We start from the raw sequence: 24,795 nt of genomic DNA, 5'->3' as shown, positions 1-24,795 counted from the left end.
GTGTTGGGTACGTGCGCAGTGATTACATGAAGAGAATGTGATGTAAGGTGCTTTGATCAGTGCTTAGCACAGGGTAAGTGCTCAAAAGCAGCAGTGTTTTTGTTATTAGTGTTTCTGGAGGTGTTTAATTGCCTTGCAGTTTTAATAGAAAGCGACTGTAGAAGACTGCTGATACCCATAAATCCTTCCAGAGAGAACAGCTCCGAAACTCCATCTGCACGGCTCCTTGTTCTGCAGAAACACCATCATGCCTAGGATGCTGTCTTCTGGAAATCTCATCTCTGCTCTCAGCACACCCTTGTCCCAACGCTAGGTGGTCCGAACTCGGGCATTCCTTCCATGCCTGTAATTGCAAATAGTTTGTGGCACCTAATTTGACTTAACTTTATTTGTGTATATTTTGGCTCCCATTTGTTCTTCCATATTTTTTTTTTCAGCGAATACATTACTTATTGAGCATTTACCATATGTCAGCCCTTGGGCATTCGCTATTGAATCAGACACACCTGGGACCTCTGGCCCTCAGGGAGATAGATTGTAAATTCCTGATGATCTGGATCTTCTACTTTTTTTTTGTCGCTCAGAGTCTGGCATGAAATCCGGTGCTTTAGTTGTTATACTCACATTACTCCTGTTTGTTCCCCTGTTGCCTTAGAAACAGTGAGGGTTCCTGGGAGGGAAGGAAGAGGCTGCAGGGGCTCGAAGGCACATAGTGGTGACATGTACAAGAAATCTGTGATTCAGGCTCAAACGCAGCCTCGCCCTTTGTCTATGGGGAAACCATAACCTCATCAATTAAAGCCACTGCTATGCTGACCAGTTTATATACACTGAGTGGCCAGATTATTATGATCTCTGAACACATAATAATCTGGCCACTCAGTATATATCCTATATAATAAAAGGCTAATATGCAAATTGTCCCATCGACCAGGAGTTCGACCAGCAGGCAGGCCGGTCAAGCGCCCATGTCCCCTCCCTCTGGCCAGGGGGCCGGGCCTCTAATATATATATATACACCGAGTGGCCAGATTATTATGCGTTCAGAGATCATAATAATGTGGCCACTCAGTGTATATGCATGCTTACAACGTAAACCTCTGTGTATTTGCATAAAGAAGCAGTAATATTTTTAAGGAACTCTTGAAACAATTACTTTTTCAGGGGAAAGGGATAACATTCTTCCCTTACTTTTTGCCACAATATATTCTGCAAAGTGAACTGACTCGTTTCAAGGATTAGAAATAGTGAGTTTTATTGAGATTTACTTTCCATGAGCATATTAAGTATGCTTATTGAAACTTGAGGTTCTTCCCCTTCCCTTTATGGGTTATGGCTCCCCCATCACTGACTGTTACCGCTTTTCATGGGATTTGTGCCTTCTGAAAATATGGTCTAGAACGTGGAGATCTTTGTTGGCACATCAGCCCATGTGTCACGTCTTCTTGGCCTCACCCATCAGCACCAGCAAAAGCTGTAACTCCGAGTTGGTGAGTGAAGAGAGAGTCATGAGGAGTTACTTACATGGGTGGGAGGACATCTCTGATGAGTCCTTGGTTAAGCAGGAAGAAAATGTATCTCATAAAGGAAACAAGGTCTTGGGAGCATTTTGAATGAAGAAAGAGCTCAGTGAGCCAAACTTTAGACATAGGGTGTGATGTGGGAGAGTTCTAAGATATGCAGAGATGATATACAGCTTGCAGGGGTGGGGGAGCTGATGCATATTTTGAAAAGAATTTACTGGATGGACAAGAAAATGGGTCCATCTAGCTGATAAGGATGCTGATGTCTGAGGCACGGGCAAGCCCCTGGGGCACTGGCCCATGGTGAAAGTTGATGGGTGTGAAGATCAGGGCTTTGAGAGGAGGCAGGTACAGGCATCCTGGCTGCAGGCCTTGGCTGTGATTTATGAATACTAGTACTTCTAACAACAGCTTACATGTGGTGGGTGCTCTGTGTCAGCTACTAAAAGAGAAGATTTAGGGTAGAACATATTTGAAGTGAGGTGGGAACCCCAGGCAGGAATCGGCCTCTGGTTCTTGGATGCAGTGAAGGTTTCCTAAGAAGGTTAAGGAATAAAACTGAGAAAAGGGATGTGTCAGGCAGGTGAGTGAGATAAGGCTCACACGATTTCATTGGTATTGATTGCCAGCAACATATCAGAAGCCCTGTAAGGGGCAAGGGTAAAGACTAAAAAGCCTCTTCCGCAGACATTCTGATTCCATCCCTCCACCAGAATCTAGAGTCTTTGTTTTCTTATTCACAAAGATGGACTTGCCTAGAGAGTCTACACTGGCACTCAGGAGGTTGGGGGAATACCCAGGAGTCCTTCAGTCCTTTGGAGTTGAATTTCCAAAGCATCTCCCCAGGAAACTGGGAAAGTGGTCAAGAAGATCAAAGAGAGACTCTTACTAACTGGTAATTTTCATTTGTCCAAAGTTCTAGAGAATTCTTCAAGTATGCACACATGTTGGTATGAAATTCGTCATTGTGATAAAAAATACTCATTTTGATATTATGTTAGGTGATTTTTGCTTTCCTTCCCTTCCTCCCTTCCTTTCATTCTTTCTTTTTCTTTTTGTTAATGAATAAATGTCATATGTCCTGGCTAAAAAAGCTTAATAACAAAAATAAAGTGGGGGGACTCCTCTCTCTTCAGGATTGTGAAGTAGAGTTCCTAAGGAAAATGACAAACCACTGTCAGCAACATGCATTTTTCCTGCCATAAAGAGTATTGGTTTTTAATATAAATCTATAATGTAATTTCTGTTATGTTCTGTGATGCTTCATAACCACCCTCATGCAATTTTCAGAAAATTAATACCATTCATTAGCATAAATCATAACCTGTTTCCTCAGTACGGATTTGACATTGAGGGTGCCCCGCCATCCTGGCTTTCTCTCTCGGTGAATTACAACCCATTAATTGTTATGGCTGGTGGGCTTCCCTGGTTAAATAAAGGGTCGGATTGGCAGGATTCAGACATGATGCTTTGTTCTTGGGCTTTAATATTTTAATGAGCCTGAAGGCTTGGCTGCGTACAGAGGAAAGAGCTGGGATTTCTAAGTGTGTTGTTGGTGTTAGCACTTGTAGAAGGATGTTCATTAGGAAGCTCTTGTTTCAGTTTCTCAGAGAAACTCCCCATTAAGAACGATCTTTCAGCAGCATGGCTAGCAAGAAAGAGGTAGGGGAGGGGGGAAGCTTTTAGCTGTAAGCATTAAGGGGGATATTGTATCAGTTGTCTTAGTTCTAAAGATTTGCTTCTAAGAATTAATTGGAGCAAATACATCTCCAGGGAAGGGAAGAAAGGGTTGGTGGAGCAAGGACAGTAGCTGCTGTCCTTGCAAGTCAGGGACTCTTCATCTTGCAGCTGAATCAATACTACAACTAATTATTTCTAGTTATCTTTTATGGGTTTGTAAGACATTTCTTTTGTTCACTGTAATAAAAAACCCATTGTTTGATCAGTGACTGACTAATTATGATAAGTAATTTGAAACATTCTTGATGAAACTTGTCTGTTAATTAACGTCAACAGCCAATGGAAACTAACAAGACAACGAAGTATTAGGGCACCCACTGTTCCCTGGCGCTGATGCCATCTTTCTGTGGCATGCCCAATAAACGAAAGCTGCCAATGGTTAAAAAATAACAAACAGGTGGGGAGGGCTGACTCATCAAGCAGGAAAAGTTATTGTAAAGTTACACAAAGGAATACTGAACTATTAAAGTGAGGGGGTAGGAAAGAAACGTCAGTGGGCTGATTGGTCCCATTGCGCAGGGCAGCGATTTTCAACCAGTGTGTCGCAAGAGGCACACTGATGTGCCACAAGAATTTAAAAAAACATGCAGTACCTGACTATTTAGTCAGAGGCACTGACTCTTTTCCCTTGGATTATCAGGTGAAAAATGACAACAGCCAACACAACAATAGCCATCAGGTGTGAATGAATCAAAATTATGCCTTTTTTGGGGTCAGATTGGCAAAAAATATACTTTTTTGGTGTGCCACAGAATTTTAGTAATTAGTTTGTGCGTGCCATGATATGAAAAAGGTTGAAAATCGCTGGTGTTGAGTAAGGAGAGTGGTTCTTTCTTTTCTTTAAAGTTTAATTCCTAAATACATTCATCCCAGGCTGATCTGAACTAAGATACTTTTGGTAAATAAAAGTTTGGATTTATAAAATTGTAGTTTGGAGTTATTGGCGTCGTCTGGCTATTTTGTGATAATTATTAATACTGTTAACTTTTGTCAACTCAATGTTTTTTTTTTTTATGCTTTTAGATTTCTACCTGGACAAGGACTGGTACTATACCCACAGATAGGAGACAAATTGGATATTATTTGCCCCAAAATGGACTCTAAAACTATTGGCCAGTATGAATATTATAAAGTTTATATGGTTGATAAAGACCAAGCAGACAGATGCACTATTAAAAAGGAAAATACCCCTCTCCTCAACTGTGCCAGACCAGACCAAGATGTAAAATTCACTATCAAGTTTCAAGAATTCAGCCCTAACCTTTGGGGTCTAGAATTTAAGAAGAACAAAGATTATTACATTATATGTAAGTATAATTCTATTTATTTATTTTATAGAAATTAGGATAAGCTAAATAGGTTTGTATCAAGTTTTGCTATCTTAAAAGTATTATTGTGGCAAATATTTGGTGATAATCCATTTTTGGGAAAGAAACCTTAATTGAATGTGGGACCCTATACTAATAGTACTCATTAAATATAAATACCTAAAGAGAAAAAATCCTCCTAGAGTTTTTATAGCATTGAAATAAATGAATATATATATGAATATACTCAGCATCTCTACTAACAAAAGCATTTTTAAGGACCATTGGTGAGATTTTGCTGGGTAACTCTTGTGCTGTGACATTTCTCTTCATCCATTCATCCATCTATCCATTCACTCATTCATTTATATTTCCTCTGTGCCAGAAACTGTGCCTAAGTACTAGGGATTCAACAGTAATAAGGGTATAATGGTACCCTTTCCTCATGAAGGCATCAGTGAGATGGAGCATATAGGTTCGAAGGATGGGTGTTACAGACAAATCACAGTTGTACATGGGCACGTCAAAAGCAGATTTAGAAGAATAAGACAAAAGTGGGGGTTGCTCAACCAATTACTTTTTAAAAATCTATCTAGCAATTTGATACATTGCATCAGGAACAGATATTATGTACCCTTTGAGTCGTATCTGAACCGCTGTCCACTCGTGAGGCTGTGAAGTCACATGGTGCACCCCCTGGAGCACATGCCTACTCAGGCAAATCCCATCCTAGCACAAAGCCAGGGTCGTTCTAGGGCCAGGGCTTTGTCAGTGCAGTCTGGGTGACAGAGACAGCTCTTCACGTCACTCAAGCAATGAAATATTTTTTTTCTTAATTTCTTTGGTTTAAAATTTTGCTCACTTATCTATTACCATAGTCTTCAGTTCCTTAGGGAACACTTAACTGCTGTCCATTGGCTGCACCCTCCCATCTCTTGGTGACCAGGTTAAAACTCTGGTTTCTCAACCTATTAGCTGTTCTTTTTTAAAGCTCAGGATCAATAATTCACTGAATAGTGACTTAGTGCTCAATAATGTATTATTTTTACTACATTAGCAATTAAAACAAAAGTGGTCATAGCCATCCAATTCTCTTGTTGTCCTTTGCTGTAAACCTTAAATGCCACAGAGACTGAAAACCTAATTGTAGGTGAACCTGATACACAGAGAGTGGCTGAGCAAGAATAAGTAACAACAACAACAAAAACACACAAAAAGGAAAAGTGGTGAATTATATATTTAAAGAAATAATTATTGTAAAATGAAAATAAAAGCATTCTAAGGGATGAAACAAGTAGATTGGGTGGCAAAGTGTACGAAATAATAGAGACATCTTTGAGAATCTGAAATAGTTATTAGGCAAAATAAATGGAAACCTTAAGCTTTTGGAAGCCTAGTGGCTTTTTTTTTAAGACAATGTAAGTAAGACTTTACCAAGGACACTAATGTTCGGCATACCATTTAGAGGGACCTGAAAGTGACTTTAGATGAATTCGTTAAGAAGGGTAATTCCCCTCGGTAGGGTGGAAGAAAGAAAGAATATGGAAGTGGTGGGGGGATACCTGAAGAGCAGATGCTGTAGAGTATCCGATGTTCCTGTGGTGTTAGATGTATGTCATTAGAGCTGTACCTGCAGCCCAAGCCCACAGATTGGCTCTTCCAGGCAGACCAGTCAACAGACCCAGATTCTCTCCTCCATGCACTTTAGTTTATGACTTCATGAAGACGGCTTTTCATTTCTAAGTTCCCAGTGAGTGAAAGTGGGATTTCAGCAAACATGGGGCTAGCCTTGAGTCTGAATATGCAGGAAATAAATACAAATACTAAACAAGCAACATCTTTTTGTTTAATGTAGTGAGCATTTAATAATAAATGACTTATCAACACATGACAGGTTTGTATTTAGAACCACGGTTTACTTTGTAATTATGATACTAATCTACACAATGATGACATTTCTTGTTTTTCTTTCTCTAAAAACTCATTATTAGATTCATTGCAGGTAGCTGAGCTCTGCTGGCCCCCAGAACTCTCCGTAGAGTTCTGATTTATAGTGCAAAAGCCTGGGATAAAGGAATTGTTCTTAAAATAGAGTTGAGTAGTTCAAGATTGAAACAATGAGCGGCGGTTTGAATGCTGCTGGTTGGGTGATTGTCACAGGGCTGGGTGAGGGGCCCAGAGCTCAGAAGAGTGCCGGGAAGTCCACGCAGACTCTCCACAGAGAGTTGAAAGGCTTCTGCCACGTCACAGACATAGGAAGACCTTTCAGAAGTTGGGAAAGTGCAGAAACTGATTTGTCACCCAGCCTACAGCAAAGCTCACTGATACACAGCTTTCCCTGGGAAAGAAACTAATGATGAGAAGAACACATTCTAAAATAGTTTAAAAAGTTAATGTTAACATTTTTGCTTCTTCAAGAATCCAAAGGCAGCAAAACAATTAAGAGATTTTAAAAAGTGACTACTTTCCACATCAAACAATCTTATAAAAATATACATATATATTTATTGATTTCAGAGAGGAGGGGAGAGGGAGAGATAGAAACATTAATGATGAGAGAGCGTCATTCATTGGCTGCCTCCTGCATGACCCCACTGGGGATGGAGCCAGCAACCCAGGAATGTGCCCCAACCACCGGGAATCGAACCTTGACCTGATTCATAGGTCAGTGCTCAACCACTGAGCCATGCCAGTTGGGCACACATCAAACAATCTTAATATCTCTCTCTCTCTCTCTCTCTCTCTCTCTCTCATAGTCACATTCTACTTAAAATAGTACTATACTAGGTAGCATGAGAAAAAAACCTAAAATTTACAAGTATATGCTTAATACTTCAAATCATCAATTTATTTTGAGATAGTCAATAAATAATACTGGTGTTTTTGAGTTGCTACAATATATGCTGCGTGTGCTTAATTTAAGATCTTAGTGTTTACTTAGCATCTTCATAACTAAGAGAATCATCAATATGATTTTCATCATCAGTATGAAAATCATCAATATTATGTGCTGCTTTCTTTCCATGGCGAGAAAGAAGAGAATTGATAGTTACGAGTAGTACTTCATTACCCTGCAGGGGAACAGTCCAAATTGCTAATGGACTGATTGGTGCCCTAGATCTCCTGATTCCAGGAGCACTGGGCCCAGGGATATGGGTTCTAGTCCTGCTGCCTGAGCTTTATAAGACATAGCTTTATTTCTTTGAATTTTAATTTCTTCTCTAGAAACTGCTGTTGTTGTTGTAGTTTTGGTTAGTGATGGAAGTCTCCAGTTCCCAACTATGATTGGACATACACATCCAATATAGGATCTCTTCTTAGTGTAGCTTTTCTCCCATTGAGATAGACAGGATCTGCTGTAAATTCTTTAAATATGTTTAATTTGATGTGTAGTATAACCAGATTTAAAATACAGGCATCATACTTTTGAGTTTCAGAAGTAAATATTAATTTTTAATTGGAAGTATATTTTAAGCCTAATATACTCATCACATGACAAAATGCTATGAATCCTCATTAATTCTCCTCATAGCTGGTTATTTGCTTTGTCATGTGGCAAATGATATATGCAGGTTTTCTGAATGTTTAGAATTAACTTTTTCAAGTGACCTATTTCTGTAATTAGCCTCAGGCCTAATTTGCATAATAAAATCTCTTAATCTTAAATGATCCAAAGGTAGGGATGTTAAGGTCATTTGGTCTGAAAAAGCCCCATTTTATACTGCATTCAGATTCTTAATTACCTTAAAAGCATAGTAAGCATTTTACATACCCTATAGTTACTTTTATTATGTCCTTAAAGTTTAAAAAAAGTTATGAAATAACTATCTCTGAATTTGCCTGTTGTCAAGGGCAGTTCTGTCTTAGTAAACCCTTCAGTTAATACTAGGAAAGCATTTCTAACTGTTCTGAGCCTTCATCCATATTTGTGTCTTAAAGTTTTCTTGTAGACACTCTTGGTGCTTGGTTTGCAATTTCTTTTTAGAGGTGATAAGAGGCGAATGAGTCAACAGTTTTGGTGTGTTGGCCCTTTCCAACATCCAACCTTATGAAGGTTCTGTGGGTTAGTTAACCAGCCTTCGCATAAAATCTTGCAAAATAGCTACGAAGAGGTTTTCATTACACTACAAAATTATGTGAGAAAGAAAATAGACAAAAATGAGTGTCATTGGATGAATACTGTGTCAGGAAACAGTGGCCAGGACAGAGTTGTTAGAAAAAGAGCACTACATGCTCAGAGCACCTCCCAGTTTAACTTATGTGGCTTTTATGTTATTTTACTTCAAATCGTAGCCAAGACATGGATTTGTGGGAAATTGTCTGATTGTTTCCATTAAAAGTTGTTCTCGAAGGTACACCCTGCCATGTTCACAGTCATCCTTCCGAAAACCATCCCTCACTTTCTGTGCCTTGGGAAATTCTTCCCTAAGAAATACTGGATGAGTTAGAATGAGTCACCATTCTTCGGCCCTTCATTGGCTTAGTTCTCCAAAGCATTTTTTTTTTTTTATCAGAGAATATAAAATGGGAAGTCTCCACAGTCAGCTTTGCTATTTTTAGGCATAAACTCCACTGCTGAGCAAAATTGCAAAATAAATTAAAACACTTCCACACAAATATCATGAAACACTATTTTTAAAGAATCAAAACAGAAGAACAGATTTCATTTCTGTATTTTTGTTGGATGTGTCTATATATTTGTTTTTTTTTTTTTTTTTTTTTAATTTACTTGTATTTGGGGAGTAGGTGGGGCAAATGGCACTAAAATATACTGAATGTACTGTATTTTCCCCAGGAAAATAGTTAAAATAGTTGTGGGAGCTTTCAAATATTCCTTTTTTTAAAAAAAATTTTCTTTATATCCTTTTATACCTAGCTTTTTTGAAGAATATATAAGAACTAGAGGCCCGGTGCACACAATTTGGACACTGGGGGAAAGGGGATCCCTCAGCCTGGCCTGCACCCTCTCGCAGTCCGGGAGCCCTCGGGGCATGTCCAACTGATGGCTTAGGCCTGTTCCCTGGGCCTAGTCCTAAGCCACATCCTTAGCACTGCCGCAGAGGCAGGAGAGGCTCTCGCCACTGCCGCTGTGCTTGCCTGCCCTGAGCCTGGCTTTTGGCTGAGCAGCGCTCCCACTGACCACCAGGGGGCAGCTCCTGAATTGAGCATCTGCCCCCTGGTGGTCATTGCGCATCCTAGCGACCAGTTGTTCCCCTGTTCGGTCAATTTGCGTATTAGCCTTTTGTTATATGGGATGTGTGGTGTTTGTGAAATGATTATATGCTTTCGTTGGTTAATTATTTCTATGATAAATGTAACAAAAGCTACATTTCCATCAAGTTTAGTGATATGGATACATCAGCCTGTCACTTATGTCCTCTGACTTTGGGGTGAGGATTTATGTTTGATGCCTTGCATATAATTGCTGAATTCAAGCATTTTAACACCTTTTTATTTTTAACCTATAACTATCATCTTTGTGATAGGATGTTCATCAGAATCTTGGTGTTTGGGGGAATCACATACACATGATTAACATAGCAGTTGAGAGTCTGGAGGTGGACAGACCTGACTTCTTGAATGCCCCTCAAAAAGTAACTTATCCAGTCTCTGCCTCAACTCTTCATCTGTAAATTGGGGATAACAGTACCTGCCTTCTCAAGATGATGTGTGTTTAAATAGGGGGTCATATGTGTAAAGTGCTTACCTCCGTGGTTGGCACCAAATGCGGATGGCTAAGGGTCTCTTTGGAGTGGGGGAGGATGTATGAGACAGAAGACCAGACAAACCTATGCTTTTCTGCAAGCTAAGGGCAGGGAAGATGCGCTCAGAAAGTATCATTTATTTGAAAGCCATCCATAAAATGAAACTCCAGAAAGTTTACAAGTTTCAGGAATGCTGCAGAGCTTAATTATAAGATCTTCCCTCTTTGCCTTCCTAGAGTGTTATAAAAGTTCTTTTGTCCTTGGGCTTCCCTTGCCAGGAAACATACATTTATGTATGTTTTAGTTGGTGGAATGGCCCAGGCTTGGGAGCATATCCTCTGTAAGACCCAAAGGAGATGCACCGGGAGGAGTCTTCCAGTTGCCTAATCATTTCCCCCACTTGCCTTTAACCATTTGCCAGGCGTTTTCTCGGTTCCCTGTTCCACAAAGGCAATGCTGTGTTTTTATTGATAATTTTAGTAGCATCCTAATGTAGTAGAAAGGTTCTCCTAGAAAAGAAATGTGTCAGAGTTGCCTTGTCACCGAGTCTAGCTGGGAAAGTACATCATTTCATTAGTCTGATAATTAGAAGCGTTGTTTCTATTATTTTTTTTTAACATAATGTGAAATCCTTTTCTGACTACAATGAAGGCTCTCCCAGAGTATCTCAGTAAGACTCCTTGGTGAATTTAATATGAATAGAGCCTCAGTTCTTTGCACTTAGGGAGTGAAGCCTTGGATTCTGCTTAACTGGAGACTGTGCTGAGAGACTTGTGGCGCATGGGTCTGATGGAGTCATGGCCACTGGGATAGTCATCCCAGCTCACTCAGGGTTTAGGCGGAGAAGGCTGTTGTAGAGTGAGGCTGTTCATGGCCCATGGCCTCACCAGGCAGTAGTGACAGCTTATCTCACTTAGAGGTAGGCAGAGAGAGTCCTGTGAGCACTATTTCTAATTCCCAAATAGCCAACGAAAGAATAAGGTGACCCTGATTCTCAAAGCGATGGGAGAAACCAATGCCTCATGCAGAATAAGAGCAAAGCAAGAGCAGGTGAGAAATGAAGGAGATTACTTAGGGGGGGAAAAAGAAATTATTTAGGAATTGCTCAGAATAAAACCGCCTTTACTATTTCATAAAATACATCTTATTATCTGTAGCACCTGTATTTATAGCTTTTTAAAGATTCACTTAGACTTTTAAATAATTGAACAATACCAGAGACTTAGTACAAGCATGAGAGGGAACAAGTTTCTTTCCTAATAGCCTTTAAATATTCATCACGATGATCAAAATTTAAAGCAAAATAAAGCACTTTAGGAAATAGCCAAGAGGCATAGACAGACACACAAAAAAGATTACTTTGAAAAACCTTATTTATATTGTCTTTAAGAGTCACACATTTGTTCCTAACATTCTGAAGTCTCAGGCTGGGTGTTTGCTCACTCCAGGGGAGGTGTTGTAGCCTCACATCTTCTGTGTCCCTTTGAAGTCTTGAAACACAGGTGACGGAGAAATTTTTATCACTGAGAGAAAACCGAAACTTCGAAAGTGTGAGTTGTTTGGAACAGTTCACACAGCCGTGAAATGTCAGAGCCAGAACTCAAACCAGGGCTGTCAGACCCTTAGATCAATGTCATTTATGTGACACTTCCCTGTGTCACTAAGCATATGAATGTATACACAGCGAGGGGGAAGATAGTATTTGTATATATCACATCACAAATACAGTGCAGGAAAGAGCACTAGTATATGTCTATACACTCATAACACATCCGTAGCAATAGCAAAGACCCTTGTGTGATATGGATACCTAATGAACTCTATGCTTCTATCAAACATGTTGGGCCCGATGCCCTGCCCTACGCTGTGGAACTAACTTCAGTCATAACTAATTTCAATCATATGCCCCAAAGTTGAATGAAGAACAGAGCAGTAGGAAGAAAACAGGGCCATTGGGTCAAGGTGGTTGTAATAGCAATTTGTCAGATCTTCTGAATTTTCTTTTCTTTTTAGATCTACTACCTGTTAAGTTTCTTCAATAAGACTATGCTATTTTTTGTTGTTGTTGTTAATGTGACCAAGAACTTTAAGGCCCTCAATAGAAAGTTGCTAAATAGTGAAATTATACAAATAAAAATCAAAGTAGAGGGATTAAGAGACTAGGTACAGGTGCTGCAGTTGGATGGATGGGTGGGTGGATGGATGGATGGATGGATGGATGGATGGATGGATGGATGGATTGGCAGAACCTCTGTCAGTTGCATAATTGATCACTGCGCAGAGGAGCCCGGCTGAGTGTTGCTAAAAGACAACTGTGCTTAGCAAGTGGTTCTTTGCATTAGTGAGGTAGCCTTGTTTCATTGTCCCTGATATTAAACCAGGAGATGAAGGTATTCCTTTATTGAAGCAAACGTGTGGAAAATTGCTCTGGATTCTTAGAGGACAGAGCATGTCGCCCTGAACAAAACAAAGTTCACGTGTAGGGCAGGTTCAGACAGGGCCCTTTATTGGGGTTACCACTGGTGTCTAGATGGTCAATGCAAATAAAATCATGTCCATCTAAACTACTATGCCATGAGAGTGGCACATTTTTCTCATCTGCAGTGTTGTATTCTCAACTGTCAGCAAACATTAATTCAGTCACTGGTGACGTCCCAGCACCCAGCGCTGTGCTCGGCCTCAGATGGATGTTTTCCACTTCAGTGCTGGGGTCTGGCGATTACGGGGTCATTAATATCATTGCACGCAATTAGTGACCGTAGAATGAGCAAGAGGTTTGCGGGATGTGCACCCCTCCCCACCAGGAACTGTTTTACTCTGGCCCTTTGCTATCTAGACATTTCCATAGCTCCACAAAGATAGGTTAGTGATTAAGACTGTTAAATACTCAGGAGTGAGCAAGGGAGTGTGTACTAGAAAGAATCACTCACTCAAACACATGCTTCTTCATGTGTCAGAATATTGGATAGTATCAGTATCTTTTGACCGGAAAGTCTCATTTTTAAAAATCTGAATACTTAAATTAAACTAATATAGACAATAGGGAATTATGTTTTATCTTTAGAACTCTTACATCATTCTCTTTTTTAAAATGTGAGTGTGGTTATTATATTGAAGTGGTCATCTGGGCACCTATTTTTAAAACACAATTTCTCTTTTTTAGTAGGTTTTGGCCCATGGTAAGGTTCACTTTCATGTATAAAAGTAATTATTCTTTTATTGTTGATTATCACATTCTCATGATGTTAATTTTGTCTGAATCACTGTGATGATAAGACAAACTCCCTTACAGCATGTTAGATGAAAAGCTTTTTTTTTTTAATGGACTCATGTTGATTTTTTTTTTTTTTTATCTAATGAGAGATTCCACCTGCAAAAAATCATTATCATTTTTAGCAATAAAATCTTAGACTTAGCAAGTGATGTTTTTTTTCCTCAGCGGAATTCATTAAAAATCAAGACAACATTTATTGCAAGCAATATTTTAAGGGGAAATAAAGTAAACCACTCAGAAATGATCTCATGTATTTAATCAGGCCTCTTGTAGAAAAGGGGGAGGAGAAGTAATTTATTGCCAGGACTATTTGATCTTTCTCACCAAACTGTTAATACTTGGTGGGTATTTTTTTCAGTGATCTATACCCCCGAGGTGTGCATACACTTACATTCACACACATACACATACGTACACATTCACTACTTCTCGTCCTTTCTTTTTCACTTGGATGGTATGTAATCAGTGACTTTTCAGGACTATTTATCGAAGATAACTGTGGGTCTTCGCATCTTCAATGACCATCACTTGATCTTTGTATACAGTTTTTAATAGTGAAAAGATTGTATGAGTATCCTGGACAGTGTGGCTCAGTTGGTTGGAGCATCATCCCATACACCTAAGGGTCCCAGGTTTAATTCCCCGTCAGGGAATATACCCAGGTTGTGGGTTTGGTCCTGACTGGGACACATACAAGAGGCAACCAATCAATGTTTCTCCCTCACATTGATGTCTCTCTTTCTCTCTCTTTCTCCCTTCCACTCTCTAAAATCAATAAACATATCTTTGATGAGGATAAGAAAATTTTATGAGCAAGCTATGACAGAATTTCTTAATGTTCTAAATGTGGTATTTATTACTTTATATTGTTACTATTCTCTTAATAGGTTGACCCTCAATGTCCAAGTCTCATCTGATGTATGAGAGATGAGCTATAATAATATATATCGTTTTGGCACCTTTGGACTTACCATTGGTGTCTAGATTGTCAAAGCAAATAAAATCACGTCTATCTAAACTATTACGCCACGAGAGTGGCACATTTTCCCATCTACAATGTCTTGTCTCCTGTCTTCCCAAAAAAGTAATGTAAAATGGCAAAGTAATATATGTCATTAAATCTTTCAGTGAACACAAAAAGACAGTTTACGAAGCTGTTTTAAGGCTGTTACATTTTTTAAAAACTCTTTTTTTCTGAGCTGTCAATATAACATCCTAATCCTATCATTCATGATGAACATTTGAAATTGTGGAAATAAAATTATACCATTTTATTAAGACCATCCACTTATACTCAATACCTGGTATCTTTATTCATATTTTAATGCTAGAATCCAAGAGGGAAGGTCTAAATTGTGACTTCATTTTTAAATTCATTTTTTCCAAATCGTTCTGTCTAGTGGAGAAACATAAGTAATTGTGTTGTATGGAAGTCACTGGTGCTGAGACAGTTATTACTTCTTAATGCCTGATTTACTGCTTTAAAATTTCCAAGCACAACCATAGCGATGTGGTTTCAGCTTAAATAATTCTTCCTCTCACACTGGAACATGGTTTCCTTGGGTGAGAAACCCACACAGCCTACATCACTAGTAGCTTATCCAGTGTTTTAACTGGAAACTATTCCCCACACACTAAAATCAGGTAATCAAATGCCACTTGAGAGCTATCTCATTAAGTGGAGAATTTAAAAAGAAAAAAAAAAAAAGCTTTTGTGGATATACAGTTTCTTTTGAAAATATGTGCCTTTGTATTTTTCTTCTGTGAGGCCATTTAAGAAGTATTCATAAAACTTTTACCCTAAGAGCAGGCATTATGGGATAAACTGCCATGTTATTTGAAAGAATGTGGAGCTTTTTTTTTTTTTTTAATAATATGCCAGGCAAAAATAACAGGGCTGTTGGAAAGTCCTGGTGGTGTATACCTCGTTTCTTTCACAGTAAATCCAACAAAGAAAAACACAAAAAGGGGGCTAAGTTAGAAAAAGTGAATCTTTCTTCTTCCTTTTGGCACATGATACAGATATTTCTATATATTAATTTTATTAATTTCTTTAAAGTATTGACCTTTGGGCACTCAGTGAACATTATCGTTTCCAGGTGAGATTGGTTTCCCCCCTTTAATTTGGTATCAGAAAGGAGAACCATGGTACCCAAGGCATTAAACTGCCTTCATTTGAACTATAGAAATGGGATCTCTGTTTCTTTAGTACATATTTTGAGTTTGCATCACACATTTGAATTTGAACTGATGTCGGGGTGTTAAGTAGACAGAGCTTAGCTTCCTGGGTTGTATGTTGGCATTAAGTAATTATAGTTTTATCAGCCTCCTTGTTTTTCAACTTACATATCTCATTTCCATTTTTTTTCTCCTTTAGATGCCTTGGTAGAGGAAAACAGTAGCCTAGTCTCTGTGCCATGTTTATTTTAATGTCTTGGCTTTACTTTCCATCTTCCTCACTTGATTCTGCTTCTTTTAGTTCCTACGTTTGCCAGGTAATAGGCTTCTGGTTTTCAGAAGACTGTGTTGAGCTTAAAGAGACTAGTGTGTAGGAAGGCTGGTCTAAGAAATCAAAATTAGCAGGGCCAGCATCTGATGGATGACATGTTAGAAAAGATAGTAAGGACAAAGAGGGTGATATTGAGAATGCTCATAAAATGCTGTTTGTTTCATATTCAAATAAGAGAGACTATGTCATGCGTAAGCTTTATAGAAAGATAAGGTTTTCATTCTTGGTAGAAAACTGAACTCAGATTTTCCTGACCCTGTTATACATATTATCTCTCTCTCTTTGGTGGACTTCTTTGGTGAAATTAATAAAAATATTTGCTTTTGAGTGTCCACCCATCTCCCCAACCCACCCAGCCCCATCGCAATAAGCTACATTTTAGAGTAGTTTGAAATACTCTCCAAAGCATTAGTATATGTTGATGATTCATTCTTTCCATTATAATCTAAGAATTTTCCTTCATAGTGAAGCTATGATTCTGTAGGATTTTTTTGTGCTGCCCTCATTTCTACCCTTTTTGTGAATGCGACCCATATATCAGCACCAATCCAGCAGTAGAATTCTCTGTCTGATTAACACAACGTTACTGATACGATGGACTGAAAAACAGCCAAGATCCAGTGCAGCAGCTTAGCCTCCTGGGTGCAGAGCAATAACAGTCTAATGAAGACATGTTTTAAGTGCAATATTACTTCCTCTCCCTGGTCACAGACTAAAAAACACAGCCAGAAATATTCTTGCCCTTTCAGTCTGCTTTACTCACTGGTGCTCTGTTTTTCTACTCAGATAACCAGTATACTATTCCCAGTGAGCAGGAACTGCAGATAAGTTCATGTGCAAATTAATGGGAAACCACAGACGTTGGCTGTGTAGTTTTAAAATATGAAGAAGACTTTTAGGCAGTGTGAACTCAGGGTACTTTTTTGCTGAGCAATGATCTCCACCCACTGAAAACCAGGCCCTGGGGGAACAATATAGTGCTTTCAGTATACTCAGTACATGCAATTAGATCGCTGAAGCAAAAGCTTTTAAAAGCAGGCTATAAAATGCCCATGTGTTTTTATTAAACCGATTTGCTAACTGCATGGAGAAACTTTTCTAGTAATTTTTAATTTTATAAAGTCTTTTTTTCCCCCTGGACCAAGGAAAAAAATGTCTGGGCCCTAAAAAGCTTAGGTATAACAATGTTATTTTTCTGTCTCTAAATGATTCAGTGCAATTTTATCCATTTAGTACTTCTGATTATGGTGGGATTAGATAATGCTTGTAGAGAGATACAAAGAAAAACAATGTAGAATGAGGTAACAATTTATTTTTACTTTCTTTATGTTAAAAATCCCCCCAATACATTCCAATCAATAATAAAAATAATTGCAATAAAAATAATTCCATTTCCTCTGAAATGGAAATAGATTTTATTCCCACGCATAAGCAATTTCTTGTTGTTTTTCAAAGTCAGCCACTCAACCTTTGAAAGCTTCTTGGTAACTGGCTGTTGCAGGAGAAAGCAGGCTATGAGGCTTGTGGCTTTATTTCAGCATTCTCTGCCAGCCAAGGGACACAATCAGGGCAGGCCACTTGGCTCTGCAATTTCTCAAGGTGGGGGCAGGGAGACCCCTTGAATGAGAACCACACCCTCTACACTCCCCCATGAGGAAGTAGTAGAGAGGAGATAGGTCAATTTTGACTGTGGGATCCAACATAAAATAAGTTGAGGTTAGTCTGAATTATTTTATGCTTGCTATAAAGTTTACCTGCTGAAATTTCAGTTGGTAGTAACATCTTAAAGCAGGGTTTTCTGTGACAATTTAGGTCATTCCTAACTTAGGGCAAAAATATTTTCATGGCGGGATATCTAACTGTATTTTAAAAGTTAGCCCTGTTTTAAATAGCCAAGTGTTCCCATGCTGTTTTAACATTAGTAAGGAATTTTTCAATGTCTTCTAGTAACCTTTGCAACGTCCAAGTTGACTTGAAAGTGGAATGAAGCGGAATGTAGGAGAAAAACTGTCCTCACTCACAATGTTTGCCTCTTGGCCAGCTCTCCCCTTTGGCCCCACCCTCCCCTCTTACCCCCACCTTCCTCCATCAGCAGTAGCTTCAATTGTGTAAGACCTCTGCCAGGGTAGCATCCATGGGTTCCCCTCTATGCAACACCAGGGCGTAGAGGCTTCTTTCTCCCCAAGGAATACACAAAATGCCAATTGTTCAGGATGCAATGCAGTTTCATTCTCACAATGTTCTTCCTACCATCTCATAGTCTGTGGATGCTAAATCATAGATCAAAATTGAATTTTGAATACTTTTAGCGTTCTTTATGTTTGGGGGTTATCTGGACATCATTTTGGGTAGACCCAAGGGAGCTCTGCACAAAGTCTTTGGTATTGAGGAGAGGCATTGAGCTACAAATAAAATCTAAAGAAAAGGTCACTCCAATTATGGGCATCTCTTGTGCTTCCAGGGTGACAGAGTAGGAGTAGTCAGTGGTTGCTACCTCTGCAGATGTTGTTTTTAATTGTATTTGCCAGTGACTCTTCTGTGCCCTGCCTTGTCTCACTCTTTCTGCTGTTCATTTATTTTTTTTCTTTGAGACCTACATCTTTGACCTTTCCTTCTCAAGATTAAAATAAATCTATATTTTTTATATATTTTTTTCTGTACAGCACCCTTCCGATCCTATTTTTATCACTTGCCAACTTAGTGTTAAATAAGAAAATGTCATTTATCTTTGAGTTGGGTAAATTTGCCTATGGGTGCATTTATGTGTGTATGAATTTGAAAACAGAGATTTCACTTGAACTAAGTAAACCCAGCAGCCAGAAAAAAAGACATTAGTTTTCTAGTTTCTTTCTGTATGAAAACATATTTTAATTTATGAGAAAGATCTAAATAATTAAGAAAAAATCTATAACACTGCTCTATATTTATCCAGAAATAGTGCCTGCTCATAGATATCCATACTGTTCTAGTTCTTTAAGCACAGATTTGAAGAAGGGAAAGGGAAAAGAGAAAAATGAAGAAATGGGGTGGGGGGAGATGATTTCTTTAGATTCAAAATTTTTAATTTTTAGTATTTATTTTAGCTTTGTTGCCACACATTTTCTTAACAATCTGCAAAGAGGCTACTGTCTACTTCCTACCCCCTAAAATTATTATGGCAACTTTTGCCCAGTTTCCCAGGAGAAACTCAGAATCAGCAATAGCAGAAGCGTGAGATATGATTGTGAGACTGAGAACTTCAAGGAAACACTCAGATAAGCAAAGAGATATTTATACATACAAGAGGTAGCCATTGTTTTTAAGGAAAACCATGAAAGTAAAAGTCGATAACTCAAGAATACAGAGACAAGTAAATTAAGTGTCTTATTTTCCAGTTCATGTAATTATCCACGACATGCATATTTCTATACACGGACCCAGAATTTGTTTGCTGGCCCACCCACCATTTGGAAAACAAACAGCCCATTTAAAAAATGTCTTTTGGGTTTATTTTTATCAGGAAGTCTGTCCCTTTTTCTGTGCCTTTAAATGTATACTGTTGGTAAAGAAGACTTTGATAATCAAAGTAGAGAATGATTTACATTGCAGAAGTGTATTATGAAACACTTCTGTTCCTTGCCCCTTGAACTGTGGAGGAATGAAAATGTCTAGCACTCCCCACCTTCTTTTCTCTTCTGGAACTTGACCTGTAATTTAAATCCTGTTCCTCAGCAAAGTACCTGGCAGCCTATCCTTTTACAGCTTTAGTTACAAAGCAATTCAGAGAACTCACCGTCCTAAGAGGACAGAACAAGAATGTGTCCGAGTGGAATAGAGCATAGATTGTTTAAAAAGAAATTCTGAAAGTGGTCAGATGTTCTTGTCCCTCCTCCTTCTGTTCCTCTTGAAATAGAAAGGGAACGAGATGAGTGGCTGCTAGAACCCTCGGCTTATATCCTGGTTTTGCCACAGTACCAAACAGAGCCGTGGAATGTGTGGGTCCCCCTCTCTCCATCCAGAGTTGTTCCAAAACAGGGAGCGTGGTTGAATCTTTGACCAAGGTTGGCATCGGTAATAACAACACACTCGTTCTTTGTAGTTGACTTACAAAATGAGGGGGACAAACCTCAGAATACGAAAAGCTGAATTCTAGTACGTATACAGTACTTTTTAAGCTCGAGGAAGGCTGTGGAAAGAAAAAGGGGGTGTGGGAATCTTTTCGTGTTTACAGAACTTGGATGCTTGACAAACAGGGCGCATCAAGCTAATTGTTCTTGAAGCAGGAAATCTGTAGTAGAGGAAGCAGGTGTTGTGTGATGATTACCACGTTTTGAAATTACCGTAGTAACTACTTTGCTCTTTTGAGTCTGACCCCGAAATAGTCAGTAAGCTTTTTGGAAGATGCTGTGCCTTTTATCTGTGTACTCTTAACTAAACCACTGGATCATGGAGGAAGGAGAAAGTGCTTAAGTAAATCTGAAACCAGATAGCATACAATGCAGCAGTGTTGACAGTATCCATTTTTCTTTCTTTCTTTTTTATTTTTATTTTCGACCTTCAGCATCCCATACTTTCAGAAAACTTATGACTAAGAGTGAATTCTTATTTTTCAAATTGTTTTCAGACATTTCATGTTCATGTAAAGTTGGCTTATTGATTTCCTGATTTTTCTTTATTTTTTTGTTTTGTCCATTTTATTTTCAATCAGCTACATCAAATGGGTCTTTGGAGGGCCTGGATAACCAGGAGGGAGGGGTGTGCCAGACAAGAGCCATGAAGATCCTCATGAAAGTTGGACAAGGTAAAGACCATCTGCTGCTTCATGAAGCCACTGTAATCTGGTTGAGTCCCCCAGCTAGCGTGGCACCAGTATTGCTAACGCTCGCCTTCAGTCACTCTTCCATTTAGTTTTGAAAGCAAAACTTTCTCTGTACCTTGAGCCACTGAGATTTCCTCAAGTCACTGTAACAGATTTCTTTTATTGGAGATAAAAGCTAAGGTCAGCCAGGTAGAATGTTCTATTGCCATATACGTGTATGTATATTTTTCTTCTCAAAAGCAAAACACCTCTATGGTTCAAAATTAAAATATCCAGAAAGAAAACTAAGTCTTTGCAGTTTTGCCCATTTCTGCATCTTGACTACAGAAGACTATTGTTTCTTGAGCCTTTTCACATATAGATAACCTATTGTGCAGAAAGAATTACTCTTCTAATTAGAAATTGGTATAGTAGTCAATCAACTTGCTCAGTTAAATTGAAATGTCATCTGCAATGCTCTGCCTGCCAAATGCAAGAATCCCTATAGTTTCCACAGATGGCCTCACAATCTAAACCTCCGAAATAACTAGTATAACCGTTTTGTTTTCAAAGGAACATTATATTCTTGTATCTCGTAGTCCTTTGCATAAAGAATCTTATGTTCATTGCTATTCATGCCTCTTGAGATATATATCCAGATCCTAAAGCTAGATCTTATCAGATGTCTGTGCGGTAAGTAATCATTTGTTTTTCATATAGATGCCAGTTCTGCTGGGTCAACCAGGCATAATGATCCAACAAGACGTCCAGAACTAGAAGCTGGTACAAATGGAAGAAGCTCAACAACAAGTCCCTTTGTCAAACCAAATCCAGGTACGGCAGCATGACTGTGTGTGTAGTCTGTGTGCACCATACACTTCGTATCTCAAGAGGTAGAACAGAGTCGAAGTACTTCTACACCAGTAGGACTAACTCGTAGTTACTGACGTCAGTAATCTTTGCTCTCAGTTAGCTGTTGTTAATTGCTCAGTAAGAACAAAATAATTCATTCCTGCAAAAGTCCTCCAATCGGAAGAGTGGAATTCATCAGATGTAAGTGCCAATTATTAGCACTATTTTCTCAGAACAAAGTTATTTTCATTGGCCGACACTTTGTTGTGCTGGTTGCAACACTAGCTTAAAGCCGATGCTAATGTATATATAATTAATGTTCTAATCCCTCACCTAATTATATCTAATCCACAAAGAGCCTGAATGATCCTCTTCTACATTTTAGATGGTAACATCTTAAAATATTACATAATGCTGTGTTTTTCAGGTGGTTATCATAAAAAAAACACTTTTTTTTTTTTTTTACCTAGTCAGTGTAATATAAAATATTAAACAGATCCCTGGCAAAAATTTACAATACCAGATAAAATTGGCTGTCATTTAATTTCATTTTCTTAACAGTCTGAACAAACAGCTATGTATTTGTTACCATGCTAATGAGTTTTTTTTTTAATATGGAAGTTGTTGAGCAGACCTCAGCAGTTTTGTATTAGGGATCCGTACGCCTGGTTGGTAGTCGTGTGAATTTAGCATCTGTAGCAATATTCCATCTCTTTCCAAGCGTCAAGGAGGGAAGTTGTTATTTCTAACTTCCAGTGACAAGATGTGTCAAATTCTTGTGACAAACTGATAAATGGGTAATATAATGATGCCAGGCAATTTTTTAGTGCTTAACATTTGGGTTGGCAGTCTGTTCAGCATGAGAGTTTCTGCTGCCTTCCAAATATATTTTAAGTGTAAATCAAATAATACAAACGAGTGAGGAGTTGAACATTTTCCCAGGCCCCATCACTGCCGCTCTGCCAGTAGGCAGGGCTTGTCTGGAGGAGGCAGGCTGCTGGCTTCCCGGCTTGGATTCCCAGGAAACCCACCCACCTTTCCTAGAGGAAAGCAGACAGGGCAGCGTGGGCAGCAGACACGGACAGCCTAGCGCCTCGGCCACTTCCTTTGCTCCCCCTGCTGTGGCCGCGGGCTGGCTGACATGGGGTTCAGGCGCGAAGCAAGATCAAGGGCATGGCTGTCAGGTCCCATCCAAGGCGGCGGATGGATGACGATGTATGAAAAGGAAGCGATGTGATTTGAGAGCAGCACGAAAACCCGGCCTCGAGTCACATCTCCTTTTCACCTCGATTGCTGACTTCTGCCTTTCCCGCTTAGCTATTAACCGAGGTGATTGGTTTGTCAGAGTCCCGCCGCCCTTGAACGCTCCGGCCCTGCTTCACGCCCACGCTGCCCAGGGTCCTCCCAGCCCAGCAGCCGCCGCCGCTGACGGCTGTGCTCTCTCCACCTTTGCAGGTTCCAGCACCGACGGCAACAGCGCCGGGCATTCCGGGAACAATATCCTCGGTTCCGAAGTGGCCTTATTCGCGGGGATTGCTTCAGGATGCATCATCTTCATCGTCATCATCATCACGCTGGTGGTCCTGCTGCTCAAGTACCGGCGGAGACACCGGAAGCACTCGCCGCAGCACACGGCCACGCTGTCGCTCAGCACGCTGGCCACCCCCAAGCGCGGCGGCAACAACAACGGCTCGGAGCCCAGTGACATTATCATCCCGCTGAGGACTGCGGACAGTGTCTTCTGCCCCCACTACGAGAAGGTCAGCGGGGACTACGGGCACCCCGTGTACATAGTCCAGGAGATGCCCCCCCAGAGCCCCGCGAACATTTACTACAAGGTCTGAGACGTGGCGGTGCCTTCGCTTTCCCGGAGGAAACTGACTGTCCCGCTGCCGCCCGCCCGCCCGCCCGCCCGCCCGCGGGGGCGCGGCTGGACCCCTTGTGTCTCGAGCGGACTGAAGCACAGCGGGGGTGGTGGAGGGGGGACACTCCTTCTCCGAGGGGCCCCGTTGAGCTGGACAGCTTACCTAGTCTTGTAGCGTTCCGGCCCGTGGTGAATCCAGATGCTCACCGACAGCTGGAAGACTTGTGTAGAAGGTGCCCGCGGGGGACCGGCGCTCGCCTCCCCCCTGCCCCTCCTCGAAGCCATGTGCCGCGGTCCCTCGGGCCTGCACCGCAGCAGCCGAGGGAAGACCGTGGCGGGTGGACGCGAGAGAGCCCTTGAGCGTCCTAGGTGTGTAGATGCCCTGGGATGCCGCGCCTGGAAACGCCGTCTTCTGCCTCGGGTGTGCCCCCCCCCCCCCCTCGACGTGTCGCATAGACCTCTGGCTCGGTGGGGCTTGCAGAGAGCGCTAGCTTTTAGGCCTCACGGTTGCACACTCCCGTTATCCAGGGCTCTGCCGTACTTCCCATGTGATTTCCCCTCCCGCCACGTTCTGCATCACGAATGGAACATTAATTAACGTTTGGGGGGGGGGGGAGGGGTGGTCTCCTACTCCATCCATTTGCAACAAACAGCTACCGTCGAATGGATAATAATAATACGATACATTTCTAGAAATGGTGTTTGCTAAGAAGGAGCCTTCCAGCCAGACGCTAGGCTGCCAGCGAGGAAGACTAGGAGTCGGTGGAAGGGGGTGGAAGGGGGAAAGGGCTGTCTGCGAACACAGTTCAATGCTACTGCCTCTGAAACAGAAAGTTGGGAAAGGTTGGGGAGGGGGGGGGGGGCGCCCAATTAGGTAGCACAGCACTTTGGTTTCACTAAGATTTTAAGAGGCAAGTAGGAGACACAACAACACACGCACACAGTGGATTAGGGTGCATTGGAAGGAATTCACTCTTATCAAATCGCAACTTGCAGGAAAAGAAGAGTCCCTCTTCGCTGGGTGAAACAAAGGGTCATTGTTGGTAGAGGAACAGGCCTGGAGAGGGAAGGGAGAGGCGGGGCGAGGCGCGATCCCGCAGGGCTGTTGTGGTACTGGCAATAAGATGTACAGCTCCGGGGCTGTAGGAAAGTCCGTCTGCTTTGGATGATGTTTAAAGCAGATTCAGCTGCTATACTTATCACATTTTATTAAACACAGGGAAAGCATTTAGAAGAAGAGCAGA

The 24,795-nt window shown here is 40.5% G+C and overlaps 1 protein-coding gene across 2 annotated transcripts in view; it reads left to right on the top strand.

The window, feature by feature from the left end:
- Positions 1-24,390, top strand: part of EFNB2 (ephrin B2) — a 43,821-nt gene extending 19,431 nt beyond the window's left edge. For both annotated transcript variants that reach the window (XM_054719958.1, XM_008143951.3), the window contains exons 2-5: positions 4,287-4,570; positions 20,746-20,838; positions 21,556-21,669; positions 23,143-24,390. In XM_054719958.1, the coding sequence (XP_054575933.1) occupies positions 4,357-4,570; positions 20,746-20,838; positions 21,556-21,669; positions 23,143-23,531 (810 nt within the window). In that variant the 5' untranslated portion in view covers positions 4,287-4,356 and the 3' untranslated portion in view covers positions 23,532-24,390. The remainder of the gene's footprint in view (positions 1-4,286; positions 4,571-20,745; positions 20,839-21,555; positions 21,670-23,142) is intronic.
- The last annotated feature ends 405 nt before the right edge of the window (positions 24,391-24,795 follow it).

Source organism: Eptesicus fuscus, chromosome 8, assembly GCF_027574615.1.
Source record: "Eptesicus fuscus isolate TK198812 chromosome 8, DD_ASM_mEF_20220401, whole genome shotgun sequence".
Taxonomy (NCBI): domain Eukaryota; kingdom Metazoa; phylum Chordata; class Mammalia; order Chiroptera; family Vespertilionidae; genus Eptesicus; species Eptesicus fuscus.
The sequence above is the reverse complement of the archived record's forward strand: the minus strand, read 5'-3'. Positions and strand labels throughout refer to the sequence as shown.